This window comes from Muntiacus reevesi, chromosome 18 (assembly GCF_963930625.1).
Source record: "Muntiacus reevesi chromosome 18, mMunRee1.1, whole genome shotgun sequence".
NCBI classification, from domain to species: Eukaryota; Metazoa; Chordata; class Mammalia; order Artiodactyla; family Cervidae; genus Muntiacus; species Muntiacus reevesi.
The window spans coordinates 13,452,506-13,476,910 of NC_089266.1; the positions used below are offsets into that span (position 1 = coordinate 13,452,506).

Sequence of the window (24,405 nt, forward strand, 5' to 3'; positions counted from 1 at the left end):
TCCTTGTCCCCAGCTGAGCGGCTTGCCAGGAAAGTGGTAGCTCCTTCATTACACAGATGCAGATACTCAATCAACTAAATGCTAAGAACCCTGCCCACAGCCCCTTATTCAAGGTAATGCTGCGTACTGCAGGCCTTCCGGAGAAGGCAATGGCACCCCACTCCAGTACTCTTGGCTGGAAAATCCCGTGGACAGAGGAGCCTGGTGGGCTGCAGTCCATGAGGTCGCGAGTCGGACACGACTGAGCGACTTCACTTTCACTTTTCACTTTCATGCGTTGGAGAAGGAAATGGCAACCCACTCCAGTGTTCTTGCCTGGAGAATCCCAGGGACGGGGGAGCCTGGTGGGCTGCTGTCGCACAGAGTCGGACACGACTGAAGTGACTTAGCAGCAGCAGCAGCAGGCCTTTCAGGTAAATGGGTGTGTCATCGCCTGCCAGAACAGCCCTTCAGTTTTGGGTACCTGAATTTGCTTATTTTTCTTTGGTCTATACAAGCTCAGTGAGGCTTTATCACTAGTAAACCTGGAAAGGGTTCAAAGTAAAGAAACCCTTTCCTATAGCTTATGGCACTTATTCTCCCAGTGAGGTCCTGGGCCTGCAACCGCAGCATCCCTGGGGTACTTGTTTCAAATTCTCATACTCCACCCCAAACCTGATGAATCAGATACTCTGAGGGTGTAGCCTAGCACACCTCCTTGTGTTTTAACAAGCCCTCCAGGTGAATCCTAAAGGTTTTTTTGTTTTTCAGTTTTTGGGTTTTGTTTTCATTTTTTGGCCACAATGCAGGACATGTGGGATCTTAGTTCTCCAATCAGGCGTCGAGCCCGAGTCCCCTGCATTGGAAACCCAGAGTCTTAACCACTGGACCACCAGGGAAGTCCCAAAAGTTTTAACAACAACTTTAAATCAGATTAGATTGAAAGGGCAGTTTAATTAATTCAGTCCAAATTTAATTAGACTAGAAAATGGTAGATGTCTTCAGGGCCAACTGCTGAATGCTGGTGCCTTGTAAGCATTACGAAAAGGCGCCTCTTCCAAGCAGATTCAGCGGGTGCTGTCAGCTGAGGGCTGAATTTTAGCTCCACTGACCCTGGGCTGCGCTCCTACGGTGCCCAAACTGTATACCTGTATACACTGGCAGCCCTGTGTGATGTCTTTCTCCCTAATTAGATTCACCACCTCCAGTGCTTAACTGAATTGCATGTTGTTTTGTTTTTTTAAAAAGGACACTACAGATGACAGTAATCATTTCTTGCCCAAGGATTAATTTTGTATCCTTCCTGAATTTTAGCATTTGACTGTCACAGTAACTATTTCCCTAAACGGATTTTATTCTGCTCTTGTTTGTTCTGAACTACAACCGTTTCTACTGTTGGAGTAATTGAGTTTGGTTTTGAAAGCCTTGATTGGTCTTTATCCATGAGCCTTGGGTGTCTCCTGCATGACTGGAACACTAATCAGAAGAAACGACTGCATGTTTCAGAAGATGGGGTAAAAGAAGAGGTGAATAAAATAGTCAGCCCAACTTCACCAAAGCGTGGTTTTGCATCACAAATCTGACAGTATTTTGAGAGGAACACAGAGGGTTGCCCAAGGGAGGCTGTGATTGAGTGGAATTTCATGAATCCTGACCCTTCCAAAAAATAGGGGGTTGTTCTGGCTAGTATAGATGAAACTCCCTCACAAAAATGACTTAGAGATCATTCTGGAGTCTCAAGAGCAGTCTAACAATGAAAGAATCAAGCTGAAGTTGGAGAAAGAAGCTGACTCAGAGGCTGGCATTAGCTGGTTGATTTCACCAAGCCAGCATTTTCCAATGGCCACAGGTTTCCTGAATCATGAATTTCAGTTCCATGTCTCTTATACAGCATTTTATGTGTGTCTGTTTACATTCATTTTTCTAGAAAGAACCCACTGTGCTCCATCACATTTTCAAAGGAATCTGTGCCTCTGCTCTCCACCTCCCCAAATTAAGAACTGTAGAAAAAATCATAACTGTAGATTACAATTCTAGATCTTGTGATCTGAATTACAAGGAAAGAGTATATACCAAGCCTTGAGGATTAGCTACTTTCACTACAAAAAAAAACAGTGAACTATTCGTAATAAGCACCTGTTGAATTTATAGCTTTTTTTTTTTTTAAAGCACTTCCCAAAGGATGGGCCACCATTTTGTTGAAGTCAAGGGGTGTCTGACCTAATTCTTGGTTGCTGGAGCTTCCTCTGACCTCTGACCCAGCCACTGTTTAAGACTTCCATTTTGACTTGGAACAACAACAAAAGAAAAAGTTACTTCTGTTTAGGCTGACGGGCCTGGAAATGGAGAGAAAATATTTGTAGAAGGAAATAAAATATAATGTGCCATTGAATAGGTCATTGAATTAAGCTATATGAGTCTTTATTAAAACTGTAATGAAGAAATATTCCTGACTGCAGACATTTTGTTTGGTGGCATTCGTAGTGCCTCTGTACATTCAGCTGACTTCTGCCCTAAAGGCCTTTCAGATATACAATCTTGCCTCCACTTCCAGTGAAATCTTTAATAAAATGATTGAAAGAAAATTGCCACCATAAACAAAGCTGAAAGATTGAGAGAAGCTATTTGCAATATATGTATCCAACAGAGGATTAATATCCACAATATATTAAGAGGTCCTATAAATCAAAAACCCAACGCTCAATAGAAAAAAGGGAAACAACCTAAATAGGTAAACCATGGAAGAAGAAGTGCAAATAACCAAGAGCCTCTCTACTAATCACAAGAAATGTAATGAAATGAAAATGGCAAGAAGATATGACATTTGCCCATCTGATAGCAAAATTTAAAACGAGTGATAATCCAGTTTTGGATAGGTGGGAGAACATACTAACAGTTTCTATAAAAACTGATGATAGTAAATACAAATTATCTATGGCGCAGTAATCCCACCTCTAGATACTCATTCTTTTATTTTTTTTAGATACTCATTCTTAAGGAATACACATACATGTTCCTGAATATAAATAAGAAAGCTATTCAGTGTAGTGTTGCTTATAAGAGCTAAAATCTAGTCTCCATGTAAATGTCCTTCAACAGAAATATGGTCAAGTAAATTATGATACTGCTCATATGATAAATATTGTGTGTTAAAAGGAATAAAGTAGTTCTGTGTTCATTTTCCATTAGTGGGAAAAGTAAGCCAGAGCAACTTGTATCATATAGTATACTATAGTATGATTCCATAAATGTGAAAATAAATGAGACTGTATGTGTGTGTGTAATACTAACATACATGCAAATTCATAGAAAAAAATCTGTCAGTAGTATCTCCAGAAGGAATGGGATTGATACAGAAAGTTAAAAGGAATCAAACTCTTTTCCCTATATAACCCAGTACTATTTGAATTATTTCTATGGAACATGATTCACACATTAGTTGAGTGATTCAATAAGTAAATGATAATTGAAATCCACATATTATAACAAAGCAGAAAACAGTTGAAGCAGACCAAGATTCATACAGAGGTATATTTTGCTTAGTTCATGGTTTAAAAAGTTGAAGGAGCTTCTTACCAAATCCTCTGAGTCCGGAGCTTCTTTAATAAAGCTGGGCAGGTGGTAGAGGAGAGGAGTCTACCCAGGCCAATTTAGTGTGACGTTTACATGCTGGAATAGAAGACTGGGGTCTGCTCACTCTCTCACCTGAAAGAGGGTGGGAAAAAGAAGGACAGAAATGGTCTTGCAAGAGGACAAACACAGGAAATCTTGCAACAAAGAGAATATTTATATCGCCAGATGATCAGTCACCCTCTAATGGCCAAGTGTCAAAGATACTAGGATTTAGCTTCCTTATCAGAATAATTTTGGTACCTAGTTCCAGTAGTCTCTTAAATCAGGCCATTAGGCCAGTGTTATTTGCTTAAGAAGACTTCTTTTAAGAAACTCTACTTGAAAAAAATAAATTATGACCTTTCAGATCTGTAAATTAAGGGATAATTAAATTCAGTTATTTGCAAAATAATTGACATAAGATTCCTTTAAGAGTTTATCTGATATACCTAAGCACTTTTTTCCTGGGGACAAAGAGATCTGAACCTAAACTGTGAGAAGTGACTCTGATCATTGAAAATCAATTAGTAATGAAGATGAATCAGCTCCAAAAGTATAATCCATCATCAGGCATATGTAATTGAATTTACTAAAAAATTGACTCATTTATAGATTTCGAGGTAATACACTTTGCCGAAGCAAGATGTAATGCATTCCATCAGATAACCTGAATAAGAACATTTTCACTTGATTAGGCTTTCCATAAATTACTGAGGAATATCGACATCATTTCCATAAGCATGTATAGTATGAGAGGCTAGTTCACAATTTAGGCAAACATGTTTTCCTTCAGCATTGGCTGGGACCAAATTATCATTATCTTTTAGAGAACCCCCCCTATACTAGAAGGTTCATTCTTTTTTCTTTTTTTTGTCTGTTCAGTGAAAACACTGAATCCTAACCACTAGATCACCAGGGAACTCCCTAGAAATGTTCATTATTATGTGGTCTAATTGAGAGATTTTTTTTTCTTTAAGATGAAGTTTTCTGCTACTGTTTCTTAACTTCATTTTAAAAGGGGGGGGGGGGATCATGATTCTAGAATTGGCAAATACTCTTTTCTAAAATGTACTTCTTATACAAGTGCAAATTGATGGTATCCATCTTCTAATGACTCCAAATAATTGATTTTGAAATAACATTCTCTTTCTTTCTTACAGAAGTAATTCAGACTTGATGTAGAAAATTTAGAAAATATAGATAAGCGAAAGGAGAGCATTAAAATTTCAACTCCTCAAAACAATCACTGTTAACATTTAGAAATGTACTCTTTCGTTTTTTCTGGCAAAAATGATTTATTTTACCTCCAATTTTTTATTTAACAATATACCAAAGTCATTTCTTTCTAGTGTTCAATATTCTTATGCATCATTTTTAATTCCTGCATAATACTATCAGGCCTCAGAGTTGTTTTCAGTTTTTCACTATTATGAACAAGCTAATAATGAGTATCTTCATTATTAAATCTTTCTTCACAACCATAAAAATCTTTGAAAGCCCCTAGTCACACAGTTTAAGCCTCTCTGTTAACTTTGAGCTAATTAAAGATAAAGAATGATTTCCGTTGAGATTCACTAGAACAAAGAAATGAAGCCTCCTTTGTTTTTGTTTTTAAAATTACTAGCATGCCAGTGAGGGGGGAAATAAAGTGTCTAATGAACGTATGTATAAAGAAGTTTCTTTAATTTTAAACTTTTAACTTTAAATTACCTCAGTATTCATTCCAGGTATATTTGTGTTTAAGAACTTTTGATAACTGGCTATTGAAATTAAAGTGGTTGTATTGAAAGAATGTTATTATTGTTAACAAAGATGCATTTGTTCTATTCACAAAGCAGCATCTCTTTACTGCTTTGCAGTTACCTTGATTTTCTAAAAGAAAAGCATGCTCTTCGCTTGGCCAGACTGTTGCTTAGCATCCTTGATACCTACATTGCTTATGGATGGCATTTTTGATTAACGGTTTCAGGGTGTGGGGGTGTCACCAGCTAAATAATATCACCCAGGTCTGGATTTAGAGCTGCCCTCCATCTTGGCCCCAGACCACACTGAATTAATTCATAAACTTCTCACAAGTCTGCCCTTTGGAATTGAAGAGACTCTCAGGTGACACATAAGGACTGATATAAAAAGACACCAGACCACATGATGCAGAAAATACTAACGGAAAAATTCCAACTGTAAATACTCGCTCTAAATCCCCACCAAGCTAATTAGTGATCAAGGTGGTAGCTTGATTAACCAATTGTTGAGCATGTACCATTCATTGTAAAGAGGCATGAAGTTAAATTCTCCCAGGAGAGTGGCAGAGGAATCCTCATCTGGGAAAACTGCTAATGAATTGTTGTAAAATATCCAAGGAGTGGAGTGGGGAGTGCAGGATAAAGCAACAGAAACATTTAAATTGAGACTAATTATTATTCTTATGCATTGCACATACCAAAGATAGCAGGGTCTTTGTTGAAGTTTTTTATCCCTTGGATCAACCTCGGCACCACGGACATTTTGGGCCAGATAATTCTTCGTCGGGGAGGGAGGAGGACTGTGCACTGTGGAATGTGCTACCACATCCCTGGCACCTCCCGGCCACGTCCAGTAGCACCTCCACCTCTGTCGTGGCAACCAAAAGTGTCACAGAACTGTCCCCTGTTTAGAATCACAGGATTTCAGAAATTATTATTCTGAAATCCTGAAAAATCTGCAGAATCAGGCCAAAAAACCATAATGTCTTTTATTTCTAGAACTGTGTGGGTGGAAGTAGTGCCAGCCCTCTTCGTGCTGTTAGGTTAGACTTGGAGTTCAGGGTAGACCTGCACTCTCTGACACCATGTATTCTGTGCAAAAATGCATCTGTGTGAGCATTGCACCAAATCTCTCCAGGAGCAGCGTACATCGTTTCTCTGCCCTCAATGTCATGTCTCTTACAATAGCAATGAAAGTGTTCTTTCTCTTGTTGAATGCATTGCTGTAAAGAATTTCCAAATCTATTTTGAAAGGTAAGTATTAAACCACACAAACCTGACCCTGTCCCTTACAGGGATCTTCTAACCATGCTTTTAGGAGATCTCAGGCTACAGCCCTGTCCACAAGCTAATACTTCCTGCCCACCTAACTCACTGTACAAGAATCACCCCTAAATAATCTCCATTCTTCTCAGCTCTAAGACTGTTTTGACTTAACTCCCTTGTAGTCACTCCACCTTTGGCTGGTTTAGCTAACTTTATGATTAACTCTTCATAAAGTTAGTGAGTTCCCCGCTTTTTTACTCCTCTCTTTGGCTTCTGCTAAGCTGCCATCATCCCCTGAAGTTTCCCCCATTGAAAGTTTGCCTTTAATAACGGAAGTTGCCAACGTCTTGACCTTCTTTCAGATATGACAATGGATGATGTTCGGGAATACGAGAAAAACATGCATGAACAAACCAACATAAAAGTTTGCAATCAGCATTCCTCCACTGTGGATGACATAGAGAGCCAGGCCCAAACAAGTGTATGTAGAATTTTTAAAACATGTTGCCCACTCTTTACCAAACGTACCCATAAACCGATCTTTGAAATGACTTCAAACGCATCAATTCTCAAACTTCCACAAAAAAGCGTCGTAGCCCAGAGGCTGTCGGCGAAGAACCTGAGCTGGGTCTTAACTGGACGTTGTTACCTCTTGCTTCCAGACATTGCTATTCTTTAAAGCCACTTGACTCGGAGGTTACGTTGTCTTGGTCATAAAACCAAGAGCACAGAGAATGGAAACATTTTGTGGCCTGCACCACAAAAGAACAGAGGGGTAGAAACGGATGTCACACAAAAGCTAGATCATCAGCGCCAGTAACTTTTAAAGACATAGTTAACGTTCAGTCATTTGTTTCAGGGAAAGCTATTGGCTCATCTGGTATTTTCCGTTTCTTTGCATTTGCTCTGAAATGCTTTCCATGGCTCTTTATGGCTGTCTTACCTTTGGTTCCTTTTTACTTAGGTTCCTGTCCAGACGGGGCTGCTGTCCATGCATACACACTGGCTGAGCAGTGAAGGTGGGGTGAGCTAGGTCAGGCTGGGACTTAAGCCTCGGAGAGCCTAAGGTTATTTAATGGCACGTTGCTGACTGAGAGCCGACAGTGTGTTGTCCACATGCCAGCATCTTAAATATAGTTCTATCAGTCATCCGTGCTTATGAGGAAGAATGACAGATAACAAAGAAAATGTAATCACCAAGTCATTTTCATGTATCTTTGGCCAGAGCTGTGGTCTCTTCGGGTGCCAGCTTGAGCCCGCATGTCTGTCAGACCCAGAATAATGCATATTAGCTATGTAAGAAATTGCAGTGTAGTTTTAGAAAATTGAGAAATGGCTCTTGTTGTGAATGCTCTAGATTTGTGAAGACCTCTGGTTGCACCTTGGAAATGTCGAGTGAACTTCTGAGAGCATGTCTTGGGAATGTGCCCTGTCAGGCATTATGTGCTGCTATTGGGTGCATGTGGCAGCCCTTGAGGTTGAAATGGCCATAACTCTCCTTGCATGCAGTGGTTGGACTTGCAGAAGCTGTTTGGATCAGACTTAACTGAAGTGTTCCTCTGGAGGCGCTGGCCAATTCCTATAGGGCTTCCCCCTTTCTCTCTCCCTGTTCTAAAGTTAGAAGTGCTCGTAAGGAAACCATCCTTAAATTGCCATCACTCTCGGTTACCTTTCCTTTAGGAATGTTGATACCTGTCCCCTCTCAGCCACTGTCTGAAAGCCGCTCCCTATATAAGCATGACGAGACAAAGGAAACCAGAGGAAGGGGGGAGATGCCACGTAGCGAAGGATACTACACAGCGCTTTCCTCAGTCTAAGTTCTTACAGCTTAAGGCTCTTGGTTTGGTTTTCTTTCCATTTTACTCTGATTATTACTGTTGGAAAGTCAGTTTACCATTCAGACGGTGACACCTGGAATGGGTCTCCCCGTGGGAAAGCCCGTGCATTCTCTGGCTGCAACTCAGAGCCGTTCCCATAACTTCAGTGTCAGAAATGCCCATCTCCTCAGAAGTTACACAATGTGGTTATCTTTAAATGCATACCACACTTGCCTTATTCTTTGAAATTCCATCAAATTGGGAAGGGTCATTGATTTTTCCATATTTTTCTTCTCTATCATAATGAAAAAGTTGAAATCAAAAGGCTGCTGTCCATCACAGTAATAACTACATGGGTGCTCAATAAATTTAGATCTACTTCCTAAGCAGAGACAAACTATATTAAAACTGGGCAAAATGAACATCCATGGCCCCAGCAATAAGGAAATAACAATCTCCTTTTCAACTGAGCAGTTTCAACACGTTTCAAGAAGAGAACTTCAGAGAGACTGACAGGAGTGTAGAATCAAAATTCTGTACTTTGGGTGATTTCTGCCCCCTGCTGGATGTGTGGAGTAGCGCACCATTCAGCCACTTGTAAAGAAAACCTGATTTTTCAAAGATAAACTTGGCTGAAATTCACTGAAACTTTTCTGAGTCTCAATTTTATTTTGAAATACCCCTATTTAAAGAACTTAATCTTATTTCTTAGCTTGTCTAATAGCCTTAGTGTTCTAAGTGATAAGTTTACAGGTACAGTTTTTGCTATATTCTGAATTTTATATTCCATCAACATGGGCATAATTTTTTATTTCCTTTGTAAAAACTTTTCCCTTCCAGAAAATATTAATAATTGTTGCCAGGAAATACTCTTAAGGATTTTTTTTAACATATTTCTGGTTCGCTTGTATGCTATGATATGACTATAGATCATATATCTTAATGACTAATGCTATGCTATGAATATTCACTCCATAGTTAATATTTCCAAAGTGTCTGTATGTTTCATACTGGTTTATGTGGTGTCATCCAATGAAGGCTCACCAACTAAGTTCATGGGAAAGGACACAAGGGAAGACACAGGTCTCTGGGAAGATAAACAGGTACAGAAGCCCATGGTCAGTGGGTTTCACCTTTTACACCGGGACAAGCTTGTCGGCCTTCACTCAGAGCTTTTTCAATAAGACCAGTTACCTATTTTCCCAGTTACCAGTAACAAAATTGGCAAAGGATACCAGGGGTAGCCAGACGGAGAGTAATAATAGAGTTCCTGAGAATGAGAGAAGAAATGCCACACTATATAAAGCAAATCAGTCCTAAGAAATGAGTCACCACTGTATTGTAGCACAGTGATATTCATTCCATATATTATGTCTAATTAGTAGTAAGTGTGTAAGCAAGCGTGTGTAATACATTAATGTATTTACATTAGGGAAGGCTTTGCCTTTAAAAGAATTTTTTTTAACTCTCTCACATAAGAACATTTCAGACATTTGGCAAGTCTGTATCATCTGACAATGCCCATTAAATAAGGCGTCACTGAATTTATTTCTTGGATGCCAGATAATGTTCTTTTTTCTTTTAAATGAAATTCTCACTGATTTTGTGATCCTCTCTTTTTCTTCTCTGCTCTTTTTATGTTTCCTTGAGAAATTGTTTCCTTGGTTTGGGGATAATTAGCAAAGTTCCTTTTTTCTGTCACATCTTGTTTTTCCCTCTGAAAAAGATCTCAGGATGGATACATAGTTAGGAAACAAGTAACTCCTAGAATGCAAAAAGTATATTTATTGAACAAGAGGATAACATGTTGAGAAATTCTGATAATCTGCCTGGTTTACCCTGTAAAGGTAAACTTGTCTTTTCATGATCTAAAATAGTTGTTAATATGTATCATTTGGGGCCACTGATTGCTTTAATTACCTTCCTTTTGTAGAAAGGATGGCCAGGTCTAATATTAGCTCCATATACCACACCATATCCACAGCACTCAGATGTTTAGACACATACAACTTGTTGTGGTTCTGTGCTTTCCTGATAAACTCTTCTTCAGAATACTTAAAGTACTCATTGAAAGTGCTTTGGAAAATCTTGGATGGATATTCATAAAGAAATATTTTTTCAGAGGTCAGCCTCAGTAAAAAGAAAAAATTCAGGGTTTAGCATTTCAAAGACAATCTGGGCTAATAATCTGGAGCGACCCCTTAATCATAGGATTCTGATAGCTCCTTTAAACAGGCAGAGAGATGAATCCATTTGTGTCTCTTCCAAATAGTTGCTCATTTTTTTTTCTATTTTTTTGCCTTTAAGACATGACAATGGATGAAGTCCGAGAGTTTGAGCGAGCCACTCAGGAAGCCACCAACAAGAAGATTGGCGCTTTCCCACCTGCCGTTTCTATCTCCAGCATCCCCCTGCTGCCTTCTTCAGTCCGCAGTGCCCCTTCGAGCGCTCCATCCACGCCTCTCTCCACCGATGCACCAGAATTCCTGTCAGTTCCCAAAGATCGGCCCCGGAAAAAGTCTGCCCCAGAAACTCTCACACTTCCAGACCCTGAGAAAAAAGCCACCCTGAATTTACCTGGCATCCACTCTTCAGATAAGCCATGTCGGCCCAAATCAGAGTAACTTCATATGAATATTTCATGGGGTTTTATATTTTCAGTTTTGGGTCTTGTTTGTTTGTTTTTAAGGATCTTCTGATACAGAAAAAGACTGCTCTGTCACTCAGACATGTCCCTTTGATCTCTTGAGTGTGCATGTGGTTAAGTAATTTCACATAGAATATGACTCCCTAAGTCTGCCACGCAGCGTCACAGTAGATGTAAAATGCAACACTTGCGAAGGACAGAAGAGATCTCCTGTGGCCGCAGCTGGTCGCCAGGGAGGAAGCTTGTTTATTGGGCATTTGATGAGGTTGGCATGGACTTCAAGGGTAAATAAATGAAAACTTTACACCACTCTGTTACAAGGTATAGTAAAATAATGAAGTTAGTTTCCTCCCATCAAACGTGAAATTCTCAAAAAATTTCTCAGGCATAACACACCTAATTGTTAAATTTTGAACTGCTCCTTACCAATACTTGAATACCAGGAGTTACTAAGATTCCTACTTTGGTTAGTCTGACTCAGGATTTGGGGCCTAATTAACTCATTAAATTTTTTCAAAATTTTAATTATCAACCTGTAGAGGCTCCAAGTGCAATTAACAATAACTTATTTATACCTTTCACAGAATTTAATAAAAATGCCACTTGTTTCTGTCTTTTAATAACTTCTCCCTTGTGCCCTTGTGGCCTCAGAAATCTTTAAGAATTACATGGATAAATGTGACCATAACAGACTGATTTTGAATGGTTTGGTTTAGGAACCAACAGACCCAGGTGAGGCAAATGTCTTTTTTTTTTCCCTATAGGTATCAGCAAGCCTTACGTCATTTGTTAAGATTCTCAGAATTTGCAGTTAATTGAGTAGAATTCATTGACTCTTTGCTTATTCAGAGAAGTTCAGGTTAGAGTAAGCTGCCTGGACTTTTAACACTGTCGGACTTGTTTCCATCCCCTTGATGGGACGGGGATACTCTTAATAATATCTGGACCTCCCTGGAATACATTGCCCATCACTGGACCGTAGGAAAAAATTGCCGTTCTCTTGTTCCTTACTTGAAATCCAAATATCAGGAATATGGCAAAAGTTGAGTCAGTGCCATCAAGTGGGAGGAGAAAGTGAGCAGAATGGCTGACTCTTATTTATAGAGTAAAAAGAAGTTATAAAAGATGCCCCTCTGTTCAACTTTCTTTTCTAAGGGTCTTAGTAATGCAGGATTAGACTCAAGGTTGACAGGAGACAAGATCATTCACCAAAGTGGCAGAAAGAGAACTCTCTTTTGATCTAAAGAGAAAACTGCCACCTTTGCACCTCACTGCCTTTAAACACAGAAGGAAGAGCGAACAGAATCGAGCACGTGTCCTCCAGGGGAGGAAGAGAACAGGTAATTGGGCGACTCCAAGGCCCCAGCTAGCCTTCCTGACCATAACCTCCAACCTCAGGAAAGGGACCTTCCCCAAACGCAGATTCCAAAGGAAACCCAGGAGCGTGTCCTCTTCCTCTTACACAGGCTCTCAGCCGGCGGACCCTGCCTGCTTCTCTCTCTCGTGCATAGTGTCCTTCAAGTTGACAAACTCTCCCAAGGTGCAAGTGCTGGCCCCAGGAGCCCAGCACCAAGTGTTCTAAGTCATATGTCAGGTTGTCAAGATCATTTCTTAACCTATAGGCTGACATTTAGCTTAATATATAAATAAACCCAGAACTCAAAGGAAACCCATTGCAAATAGCTTAGATCAACAGTGCATCTCTTCCCTAAGAGTGATAGTACCACAGTAAGACGCCTTCTTTGCATGGTATGGTAGCATGATTTTTGCTTGTGGGAAAACTCGATCTTTTATCCAGATCTCTTGGACTTCTCAATGGCTCCCTTTCAGCACAGTAGTACTTAACAAGAATGTCTGGCTTTAGGAAGCAAAATTCTCCTTTCAGAAGACACTTGCATAGTGTATGTATTTGCTGAACATTTGCAAGCTGAAATCAAGATGGGGTGGGATCATGATATTCGCATGGAATGGATTTGTTTTGAGCCCGTCGTTAACACATCTGGCACCTAGTTTTTCTGTCGATGCCATTGCTCATTTTCCATTTTTGTAAAGTAGCTTCCTCTATCGAGGTCAACAATTCTATATGCTTTAGAAAGCTAATTCCTGGTTTCCTACTGTGAATTTTCTTTCTCTTAAAGCCAGTACAATACCACAGACATTACTTGCAAAACTACCACTGATAGTGTGATTCTTAGCCAACAAATATGTGTGGTCTTAGAGTCTGTTCAGTTTTTCTGTCTACATGTGGTTCGTGTGCATTTTCAAAGGGGGGAGGGGTGCAAATATTCTTTTAGCTGCTTCAGATATTTAATCCAGTCATCACAAGGCATAAACGGCTTCAGTATTTTATCTATCTTGATTTTCAAGTGTCATTTCACAGTCTTCATACATGGATTTGTTTTTTGTGGGGTACAAGCCTGCAATGAATGTGTATATAGAACATTACTAATTCCTATAAGGATGGAAATTAAATGGCTGCATGATGGAAACTTAGAAGAAAAAAACCAGAAACTTGAATTCATTAAGCATGTTTTGGGGAAAAAAATAGAATTTTAACTCAGTGCCTCTGTCTGCAATGTGGAAACCTTCAACTTTGTTCACCAAAATTGTATTATACCTGTATATATATAAATATAGTATGGCGAATCCAACACCATCAGTTTTAAGTCTCTGGTAGCCAAATTAAAATAATCCGCAGAATAACATTTATGCTCACCCCCGTCTTTGTCTCTCATGTAGTGGAGACCATCAAAATGAACCTAAATTTCATTACTTTGGATGGACTTCAAATTACAAAATGCCCCTGTGCTTCTCATTGGCTGTCGAACAGATCATTGCTTTAGCTGTGCTTTTCCAGGACAAGAAGGCCTCAGTGTTTTTACTGCATAAACTCTGTCAGAAGTCAGCTCTGAAGACCTTTCATTTTCCTACTTTTGAGCTAGAATAAGGCAAAGCAAAGAAAAAAGCATAACAACACAGGAGTCCGTGACATTCTTCAGTTACCACATTGTAACTGAAACAATATGAATTCATTTGTGAACTAATTTATAAACCCTTCTGTTTTGGTTTTGCATTTGTGTGTGGGGAAAACGGCTTTAATTTATTTGAAGGCATTTATTAGCCACGTTTTTGGTTGTGAAAATAAATCTCTAACTAGTGCAATTGTGCGTGTCTTATGTAGACACTTAAAAAACACAACGGGACTCCCAAATGTTATATGGTTTTCTTCCAAGACACTACGATAAACAGTGACCTAAGAGAGTAGATTCCGACACTTCTCGAGAAATCATTTTTCCATGAAAATTTCACGGCTAATGAATTTATGTGTACTTTTAAATCCTACTCGCCTTAGCTCCTCTTCATGGCTCAAAGACTACTTGTCACTGGCTGGCATAGGTCAACAACAATTGTACGTTTCAGAAGGGCCAGAGTGTAATTTTACTCCATATGTGATGCGTATTCAGATGCTCCAACACAGAAGGATTGTTTAAATATTTTTAGTCTCTTTCTGATCATCTGGTTCAGTAGGCTGGGTGACAATATGTCATCTGAGCCATAATTCTTAAAATTAAAAAAAAAAAAAATCTGTCCAGTAACTGCAATTGATCATAAATAGGCTGTTTAAAACTATTGTTTCCTAAAAAAAAAAAAAAGAAAGAAAGAAAGAAAACTGTTGTTTCCTGCTGAAAATGAAATGTTACAGAAGAGCGCAGCAATGGCATATGGAGGCAACGCATACTGGGTTCTTCTCTGTCCTACCTTCAAAGCAGTATGTTTCATTTGAAATGTAAGTTTTAAGCTTTTTAGGAGTTAGTGCAATAAGAGAATGTGAATATGTTGAGACCTTTCCAGATGCTGTTATCATTTTGTTGTTAACAGACTCCTAGGATAAGCCTCTCTCAATGTTTTTGCTTAAAATCAAAAGCCTGCCTGTTGAATTGCAAATCTCCCCTCAGTTTCTATGTGTCTCCAAAAGAGGCTGTTTGAGTTGATGCTATACCTGTGCCACTTACATGTAGCTTCAAGTGTCAGTTTTAGCGTTTACATTGCGAACTGGGATTTTGACTAGTTAAATGGTCGATACACCACTGCCACAGCTGAAGGACCAAGTTCTGGAATGCACAGTGTGATGACAGCAAAGCAAACAGAAGTTGATCTTCACACATCTTAACGGTGTGAGGAAGCCATCCTCCTATGTCATTTTGCAGCCGTTTTGTGTTTTTTCCCAGTTATTTATTATTGATAATAGCTTACTTTTTCTTACATTCTGTTGTAAATAAAGTACAAACCAATCTTCTTTCCAAGTGTATCTTCCTCTCTGTCTTTCTCAGCTCTTTCCAAGGGAATGCTGACGAATTGGGAACTTGTGGGTTGATGGGGAAAGAAGCTATCAAGGGAGAAAGGACAAGCCAGTGGCCCGTTCTTAGACCCAGTTCTAGGCGACTTGTGTGCAAAGAGGTGTCTAATAGGCATCTTCAGGGCTCAGCCCTTGGGAGGAAATGCCTGGGTGCCAGTCCTATCCAGCTAAAAAAAAAGTCACCAAGGTGAACCTGTAACCTAGTGGGATCCACCCAACAGATCCTTGGTTCCTGCTCATCAAATGTGAGGCAACAGTCTTGAGTGATAACCAAGAAAAATCTCCCCAAGGGAATCTGTAGGAACACCACCCCGGGGGAACACCAGATTCTCTCCACAGCAGGGCAAGCCGGTTTGAGTTGCGCTGAAATCACTCTGATCCGGTGAGAGTTTCTCCAGCTCGAGTAGCTCCTGTTGTTCACAGAAGGGTCCTCTGGGGATGGAAGAGTGAGCACAGAAATGCTTTACCCTCCTTGTACCACAGCCGCCTCGGGGCTTAGCCAGAGCTCTGCCTCCTCTTCTATTCAGCCCTGTAACGAAAGTCAATGTCCATATTTATTTTGTTGAAGTGCAGTTGATTTACAATGTTGCATTAATGTCTGCTGTGCAGCAAACTGATTCCATTATATATATTTTTCCATACTCTTTTCCATATTTCATATTTTCCAGTTTTTCATATTCTTCTGATTTGTCACAAGATACTGAATATAGTTCCCTGTGCTATAGTAGGACCTTGTTGCTCAGCCATCCTGTATAGTAATATAATAGCTTGCATCTGCTAATCCCCAACTCCCAATCCTCTGTCCCGCCATCCCCCCTCCCCCTTGACAACCACAAGTCTGCCCTCTATATCTGTTCTACTTGTACATATGTTCATGGTGTCACATTTTCGATTCCACATATAAGTGATATCGATTATGATATTTCTCTTTCTGACTTAAGTCGCTTGGCATGATAATCTCTAGGTCTATCCATTTGCTGCAAGTGGCATTATCTCATTCTTTTTAATGGTCGAGTTGTATCCCTTTGCGTGTAAGTACGATGTCTTCTGTCTCCATTCATCTGTCAGTGGACACAGGCTGTTTCCCTGTTTTGGCTATTGTAAGTAGTGCTGCCGTGAACGGAGAGGTGCATGTATCTTTCTGAATTACGGTTTTGTCTGAGTGTATGCTCAGAAACATCCACATTATGTGCATTGATCCCTGCATCATATCAGGCCACAGCTTCCTCTAACGGTGCACCACAACTACAGTGAGGATTTTTCCCAAATTTGTGACTGTTCTTCGGTCACTAAGTCATGTCCGACTGTTCGCGACTCCATGGACTGCAGCACGCCAGGCTCCTCTGTCCTTCACTATCTCTCGGAGTTTGCTTAAATTCATGTGCGTTGAGTCAGTGATGCCATCCAACCATCTCATCCTTTGTCGCCCCTTCTCCTTCTGCCTTCAATCCTTCCCAGCATCAGGGTCTTTTCCAATGAGTTGGCTCTTCGAATCAGGTGGCCAAGGTATTGGAGCTTCAGCATCAGTCCTTCCAGTGAATATTCAGGGTTGATTTCCTGTAGGATTGACTAGTTTTCCCCAAAGTATGTAACACTAATTCAGTTACTTAAAACATGCTTGAATTTGGAGCTCCAAATTCACCATTACCGCTTCCGCCCTGCCTCTTAATTCATTCTTCAAAGCACATAAACTTCCCACATGCAGTTGCTGGCTGAAAGTTAACTTGGTACAGGCAGGCTAGCTGTTTATTCCTGGAGCCAAAGCAGTCCACTCCAGTATTCTTACCTGGAGAATTCCATGGACAGAGTAGCCTGGCAGGCTACAGTTCATGGGGTCACAAAGAGTCGGACACGAATGAGTGACTAACACATGAACTCCAGAGGTAATTAAATATTTGGATGCCTGATATTAAATGTGTAGATGTTTATCATACCCCCAGTTCCCCTGGTCAGCTTTTAATCATGATATTATCTCATCTGAATGTTACTCTTAGATTTCTGAACACCCAAGTTCTTTTCTAAAGCTTCCAGTTTACTTCACTACATTCACTTGGAATTTTTTGCCTCTAACTTCCAACTGTAACTTGGCCTCTTGAGTTTAAGATAAATCGTGTCGTTTCTCCAGCCCTAATCTGAAATATCCTTTTATGAAAATGCTAGTGTCAAACCTGGAGTTCTGATGGCTTTGGAACAACAATCAACCTGTGTGTACATGTATGTTCGTGTGTGCGTGTGTGTGTGTGTGTGTGTGTGTGTGTGTGTGTGAGCCTGTAACTTGTGTGGCTGACCCAGGCAAGCTCTGTTTCCCAGTTTATTGTATTGACTTTCTCTGCTTAATTATTAGCCCTCCGCTATTCCACACCCCCATAAATTCTCCCTTTTCTGCAGCATCCAACCTAGTAGGGTGTCTCATTCAGTCCAAACATTTAACTACTCCTTCGCCTGGGAAAATGAGAAACAGGTTGGAACTTTGCCTTAATGTTTTTGCCCTGGTCCCAGCATGGAGGACTTGAGCTAATAAGTAGCCAGAGAAACTGGACATGGCCTCAGGTTCTACGAGAGTCCAGCCATTCGGTACAGCAACATTAAACCACTGAATTATACACCCAGAATTTAGGGGATAATTATGTTTAACTAGAAGTACCAACCGTCTGCACTAAAGGCGGGCACAAAGGACCAGGAGTCATCATTTCCCCTCTTTTAATTTATGGAAAGGAGATTTGGTCATCTGTCACTTAAGGGTGTTCAAGGACAGCCAGATCTGAACCTTTGTGATTTTGAAAAAGTCGTATTCCAAAATAACTTTCCTGCTCCCAAGGGACTCTGCATGCAAGATGCTGGCAGCTTACTGCTCTTCAGCAACCCTTGGGAATCGTTCTGTGATCTCCAGCACACAGGGGGATTATATTCAGAGCAGTCCAAAGATAGCTTGCTACTCTCTGTGCAGTCTGTTCTTAAAGTCAGTCATCAGTATTGATGTGTGCTGTGCTTCTTTCCAGAGCACAACTTGAAAATTTAGAAGTACGTCTACAAGTCTGAATTTTCCCACTCCTATCTTGGAGTTATTCCATTTCTTTGCATTTTGACCCAGATTGTGAATTTTCTTTTCACCTTCATTAAGTACTTTGGAATTTGCCCTTTCTTCTGTGGAAGGTAACTCATAGATGCATATCTTTTTACCAAACACTTCAAGAATTTTGAATTATTTAAACTACATTTGGTGTATAGCATGGCCATCATTTTTCATAGCTATGTGATATTCCACTTTGGTTGGAAATATATCATTTATTTAAATAGTTCCTTATTATTTGGCATATAGGTTATTTTCTGGATTCTGTTATTATATGTAGGGTAGTTGGGAATATCTTTGTAATATAGGTTATGTCTTCTTTTTAATTATTTGTTTTGGATAAATTCCCAGAAATTGAATACTGGGTCAAAGGATATAAATATTTTTATGACTTTGAGTATTTGCTGCCAGTATCTCCTCCATAGAAAAATTGTACCAATTTACAATTCCATTGACAATATATGAGTGAGGACATTTGTCTTTTTATTTTATTTTTTTAAATTTTTTAACTGGAGCCCGTTATACAGAGTGAAGTAAGCCAGAAAGATAAAGAACATTACAGCATACTAACACATATTTATGGAATTTAGAAAGATGGTAACGATAACCCTATATGCAAAACAGAAAAAGAGACACAGAAGTACAGAACAGACTTTTGAACTCTGTGGGAGAAGGTGAGGGTGGGATGTTTCGAAAGAACAGCATGTATATTATCTATGGTGAAACAGATCACTAGCCCAGGTGAGATGCATGAGACAAGTGCTCGGACCTGGTGGGCTGGGAAGACCCAGAGGAATCGGGTGGAGAGGGAGGTGGGAGGGGGGATCGGGATGGGGAATACATGTAACTCCATGGCTGATTCATGTCAATGTATGACAAAACCCACTGAAATATTGTGAAGTAATTAGCCTCCAACTAATTTAAAAAAAAAAAAGCAAAAAAAATTTGTCTTTTTAAACAAGTATTTGCAGTTTTAAAAATTCGCTGTTCTCAACTTGCTAAGCAGTGGCTAGCATCCATTTCCCACGTAAGTCCTTTGTTCATTTAATATCTTTAATACCCTCTTTCTGGGTGTTCCTGTGAGGAAGAACAAACCTAGACAAAGAAGTCCTCTGACTTATTTAGATGTCCAGTGGCTTCCATATCTTAGAAACATTGTCTGCTATAGAAACAAAAGCATAAGGAATTGCATTTAACTGAATAAACACATCAATTTTTTCAGTTCAGTCACTCAGTCGTGTCTGATTCTTTGCGACCCCACGAGCCACAGCACGCCAGGCCTCCCCATCCATCACCAACTCCCGGAGTCCACCCAAACCCATGTCCATCGAGAAAGTGATGGCATCCAACCATCTCATCCTCTGTCATCTGCTTCTCCTCCTGCCCTCGGTCTTTCCCAGTGTCAGGGTCTTTTCAAATCATTCAGCTGTTTGCATCAGGTGGTCAAAGTATTGGAGTTTCAGCTTCAACATCAGTCCTTCTAATGAACACCCAGGACTGATCTCCTTTAGGATGGACTGGTTGGATCTCCTTGCAGGCCAAGGGACTCTCAAGAGTCTTCTCCAACACCATAGTCCAAAAGCATTAATTCTTCTGTGCTCAACTTTCTTTATAGTCCAACTCTCACATCCATACATGACTACTGGAAAAACCATAGCATTGACTAGATGGACCTTTGTTGGCAAAGTAATGTCTCTGCTTTTTAATATGCTGTCTAGGTTGGTCATAGCTTTCCTTCCAAAGAGTAAGCATCTTTTAATTTCATGACTGCAATCACCATCTGCAGTGATTTTGGAGCCCCAAAAAATAAAGTCTGACACTGTTGCCACTGATTCCCCACCTATCTGCCATGAAGTGATGGAACCAGATGCCATGATCTTAGTTTTCTGAATGTTGAACTTTAAGCCACCTTTTTCACTCTCCTCTTTCACTTTTCATCAAGAAGCTCTTTAGTTGTTCTTCACTTTCTGCCATAAGGGTGGTGTCATCTGCATATCTGAGGTTATTGATATTTCTCCCTGCAATCTTGATTCCAGCTTGTGCTTCCTCCAACCCAGCATTTCTCATGATGTACTCTGCATATAAGTTAAATAAGCAGGGTGACTTATTTTTTATTTTATACTGGAGCATAATATACATGCATTGGTGGCTCAGAAGGTAAAGAATCTGCCTGCAGTGCCAGAGACTCGGGTTCAATCCCTGGGTCGAGAAGATTCTCCTGGAGAAGGAAATGGAAACCCACTCCAGTATCCTTTCCTGCAGAACTCCATGGACAGAGGAGCCTGGTGGGCTACAGTTCATGGAGTCGCAAAGAGTTGGACACAACTGAGTGACTAACACTTTCATCCTGCTGCTTTCTTTCTTTCATAGTTGATTTACAATGTTGTATAAGTTTTCAGATATACAGCAGAGTGATTCAATTATTTGTTGCTGTTGTTTAGTCACTAAGTCATGTCCATCTCTTTGGGGACCCCATACACTATAACCCAGCAGGCTTCTCTGTCCATGGGATTTCCTAGGCAAGAATAATTGGAGTGGGTTGCCAATTCCTTCTCCAGGGGATCTTTCCAACTCAGAAAAGATCAAACCTTCATCTCCTGCATTGGCAGGTGGATTCTTTAACCACTGAGCCACCAGGGAAGCCCAGCTGAGTTATACATATACCTATATTCATTCTTTCTCAGATTCTTTTCCAATATAGGTCATTACAAAATGCTGAGTAGAGTTCCCTGTGCTAAACAGTAGGTCCTAGTTGGTTCTCGATCCTATGTAACAGTAGTGTGTGTATGTTCATCTCTCCGCCCAGCCTTTCCTCTTTGCTAACCATAAGTTTGTTTCCAAAGTCTGTGCCTGTGTTTCTGAACAAACATTAATGTAAAGCCATTTTGTTTTCATTTTTCACTGATAACAAACACTGAATGCATTTTTTACTTGGGGATTTCCAAGAAACCACCATATATGTGCCATGCATTTCTTTTTTGCTTTATTTGTTTGTTTAACCAAGGGAGTAAAAATGAGAAAATTTTCCTTTGGAATTAGTGATTTCCTGATTCTAACAGAACCTGGCTAAAGGACAGAGCAGAGTCCTTTCAAAGTCTTTCATTTAACTTCTTGGAAAGAATGTGATGATGGTGTGCACGTGTGCTCCCAAAAAGGAAGGTAACAGTGAGTGCATCTCCTCTCGTGAGCCACGTGAGAGTCCTTCTGGAGGGACAGAGAATCCTTCTTCTCAAAGAGGATGGCCATTTCTTACTCATAACAAGGACAAGGTATAAAATGAAGCCTCAGGTTAGTTTGGAATCTGACTGCAGTCTTTCCTTTTTTTGTTGTCAGTGATGATGTCAGCTTTCTATTTTGAAATAATTGCAGATTCAAAAGAAGTTACAAAGAAGGTACTTGGATGTTCTATACACCCTTCACAAAACCTCCCCCAGTGATAACAGCTTGTATAACTACCATACCTTATCACAACCAGGAAACTGACATGGATACAATCCATAAAGCTTATGCAGATTTCACAGTCTTACACACATTGATTGATGGGTGTTTGATTCTATGCAATTTTATCACTTGTGTACCTTCATGTAACTGTTGTCACATTCAGCACACAGAGCTACTCCATCACTATAGAACTCCCTCATTCTGTCCCTTTATTTATTTGTTTTAGATTTCACCAACCAGGGATCAACCCATACCACCCACACTGGCCTCGCGGAGTTTTAACCACTGGGCCGCCAGGGAAGTCCCTACACTGTCGCTTTATAACCAAGGCCCCTCTCCCCATGCCACCCCCTTCACCCTACCCCTACAAAACTTTCAAAAACAAAGAAAATATTTCACTGGGGGAAATAGCCATATCAATTTTTCTTTCTATTATAACAGGCTCATTACAGCTGTCAAACTTCTATTAGGCTATTTTTCAATTGTGGTCAAATATACACCACATAAGATTTATCCCTTTAAATATCTTATGTGTATAATTCAGTTTCATTAAGTATATTCACAGTGCTGGGTGAGCATCACCAGCACTCATTTCCAGAAATTTTTCATCATCCCAAACAGAAACTCTGTAGATAAACAGTAACTCGCTATCCTTCCTCCCTCCAGCTCCTGATAACCTCTATTCTACTTCCTGTCCCTATAAATTTGCCTGTTCTGGACATTTGCTATAAATGGAATCATACAATATTTGGCTTATATCACTTTGCAAAATGTTTTCAAGTTCCACTCACTTTTAAACATGTGTCAGACATTTTAAAGGGATTATTTTATTGGAAAAATACCTGATGGGCCAATAAACACAGCTTCCCGTGTGTACCATTTTTTTTTTTAGCAGAAGCTTTGTAAAGCTGTGTGATGTTTTGTAAATCACTTCATCTTTCTGAGCCTTCATTTCTTTTTTTAAAAAAATAGTCTGATTTATCTTTGGCTATGCTGCATCTTGGTTGCCGCAAGGGCTTTTTCTCTAGTTGCAGCGAGTCAGGGCTGCTCTCTACTTCCGGTGCTCCGGCTTATTGCGGAGCACAGAGCATGGACGTGCAGACTTCAGGAGCTGCAGGAAGTGGGCGCAGTAGTCCCGGTTTCCGGGGGAGCGCAGGCTCAATAGTTGGGGCACACGGGCTTAGTCGCTCCATGGCATGTGGGATCAGGGGTCAGGGGTCATCCTGGATCAGGGATTGAACTCGTGTCTCCTGCATCGGCAAGTGGATTCTTTGCCACTGGGCCGCCAGGGCCACCAGGCTTCATTTCTTTAAGTGTAGCAAAGTGGCATATGTTATAGCTCATTGGCAAGTATGCAAAAATAAGATTGCCGCCTGGTTGTGGAAGCTGCTGCTGAAGAATCATGAGAAAAAGAGAGGGTACAAGCAAATTCGAACAAAAGCCCCATGCGAAAAATCAGGTAGCTCATGGGAAAGAGACGTTGGCCATTCCCTAGAGCTCCATCATTATGTGAAGCTCCTTTCATTTCGAGTCTATTTTGAGTGACTCTCTTCCTTTCAACCACAGGAGGTAACTAAAAGCAGTTGGGAAGTAGGTTGAAATGTCCTTTGTAGACACAAGATTGCCAAAGGAAACAAATGGAAGAAATGCAAATTTGTGTTTCCTTTCTAGGACTTCAACAAACATTAAAAACATCCCAAGTGAAAATGTTTCAAGAATAAGGTGAAAGACATTTCTGCTTCAAAAAAAACTATACAGATGAAGCCAGACCTGCAAAACCTGCTTCATTTTCATGCATGCAAGTTGTAAAATAATTGTTTTACTCAAGTAAAGAGGGTTAAATGAGGGTACTTAGATTTTTTTCCCCCAACTTTAGATTTTTTATTTTGTACTAGGATATTGCCGGTTAACAGTGTTGTGGTAATTTCGGGTGAACAGTGAAGGAATTCAGTACATGCATCTGTATCCATTCTCCCCGAAACCCCCCTCCCATCCAGGCTGACACATCACATTGAGCAGACTTCCATGTGCCATGCAGTCTGTCCTTGTTGGTTGTCCACTTGAAATACAAAGGGCACTTGATTTTTTCAAATAACAACAAGAGCAAACTGACTAGTGTATCTGGTGGGTTAACACTGTTGTATTCACATTGTTTTGAGCAATATGTTTTCTTTTCATTGTCAGAATATAAAAATGTCCAAAAGTTCCCTTTTTTCTGATTTGCAGGTGTAATTTACATCTAGATGTAAAAGCTTCTTAGCATAATGAGACCCTCCCCACCCTAATGAATAACTTTTAAGTCAGATCTGATTAATACACAGAAAAACTCAACCAAGAAAGGCCAAGATTAATTGGTTTTGCTGAATACCAGCACCTCAGCTAAAACTCTTCAGTGATTCCTTTTAAATAAAATTGAACCAAAAGTACCCAAAGAAGCATTCATAGCTTAAAAATGAATCTTCAAATCTGAATCC

General features: G+C 40.1%; 1 protein-coding gene across 1 annotated transcript in view; it reads left to right on the forward strand.

The window, feature by feature from the left end:
- The window catches only part of PITPNC1 (phosphatidylinositol transfer protein cytoplasmic 1), a 253,207-nt gene extending 237,849 nt beyond the window's left edge, over positions 1–15,358 (forward strand). Inside the window, exon 9 of the mRNA XM_065908682.1 lies at positions 10,724–15,358. Within this exon, the coding sequence (XP_065764754.1) occupies positions 10,724–11,040 (317 nt within the window). The 3' untranslated portion in view covers positions 11,041–15,358. The remainder of the gene's footprint in view (positions 1–10,723) is intronic.
- The last annotated feature ends 9,047 nt before the right edge of the window (positions 15,359–24,405 follow it).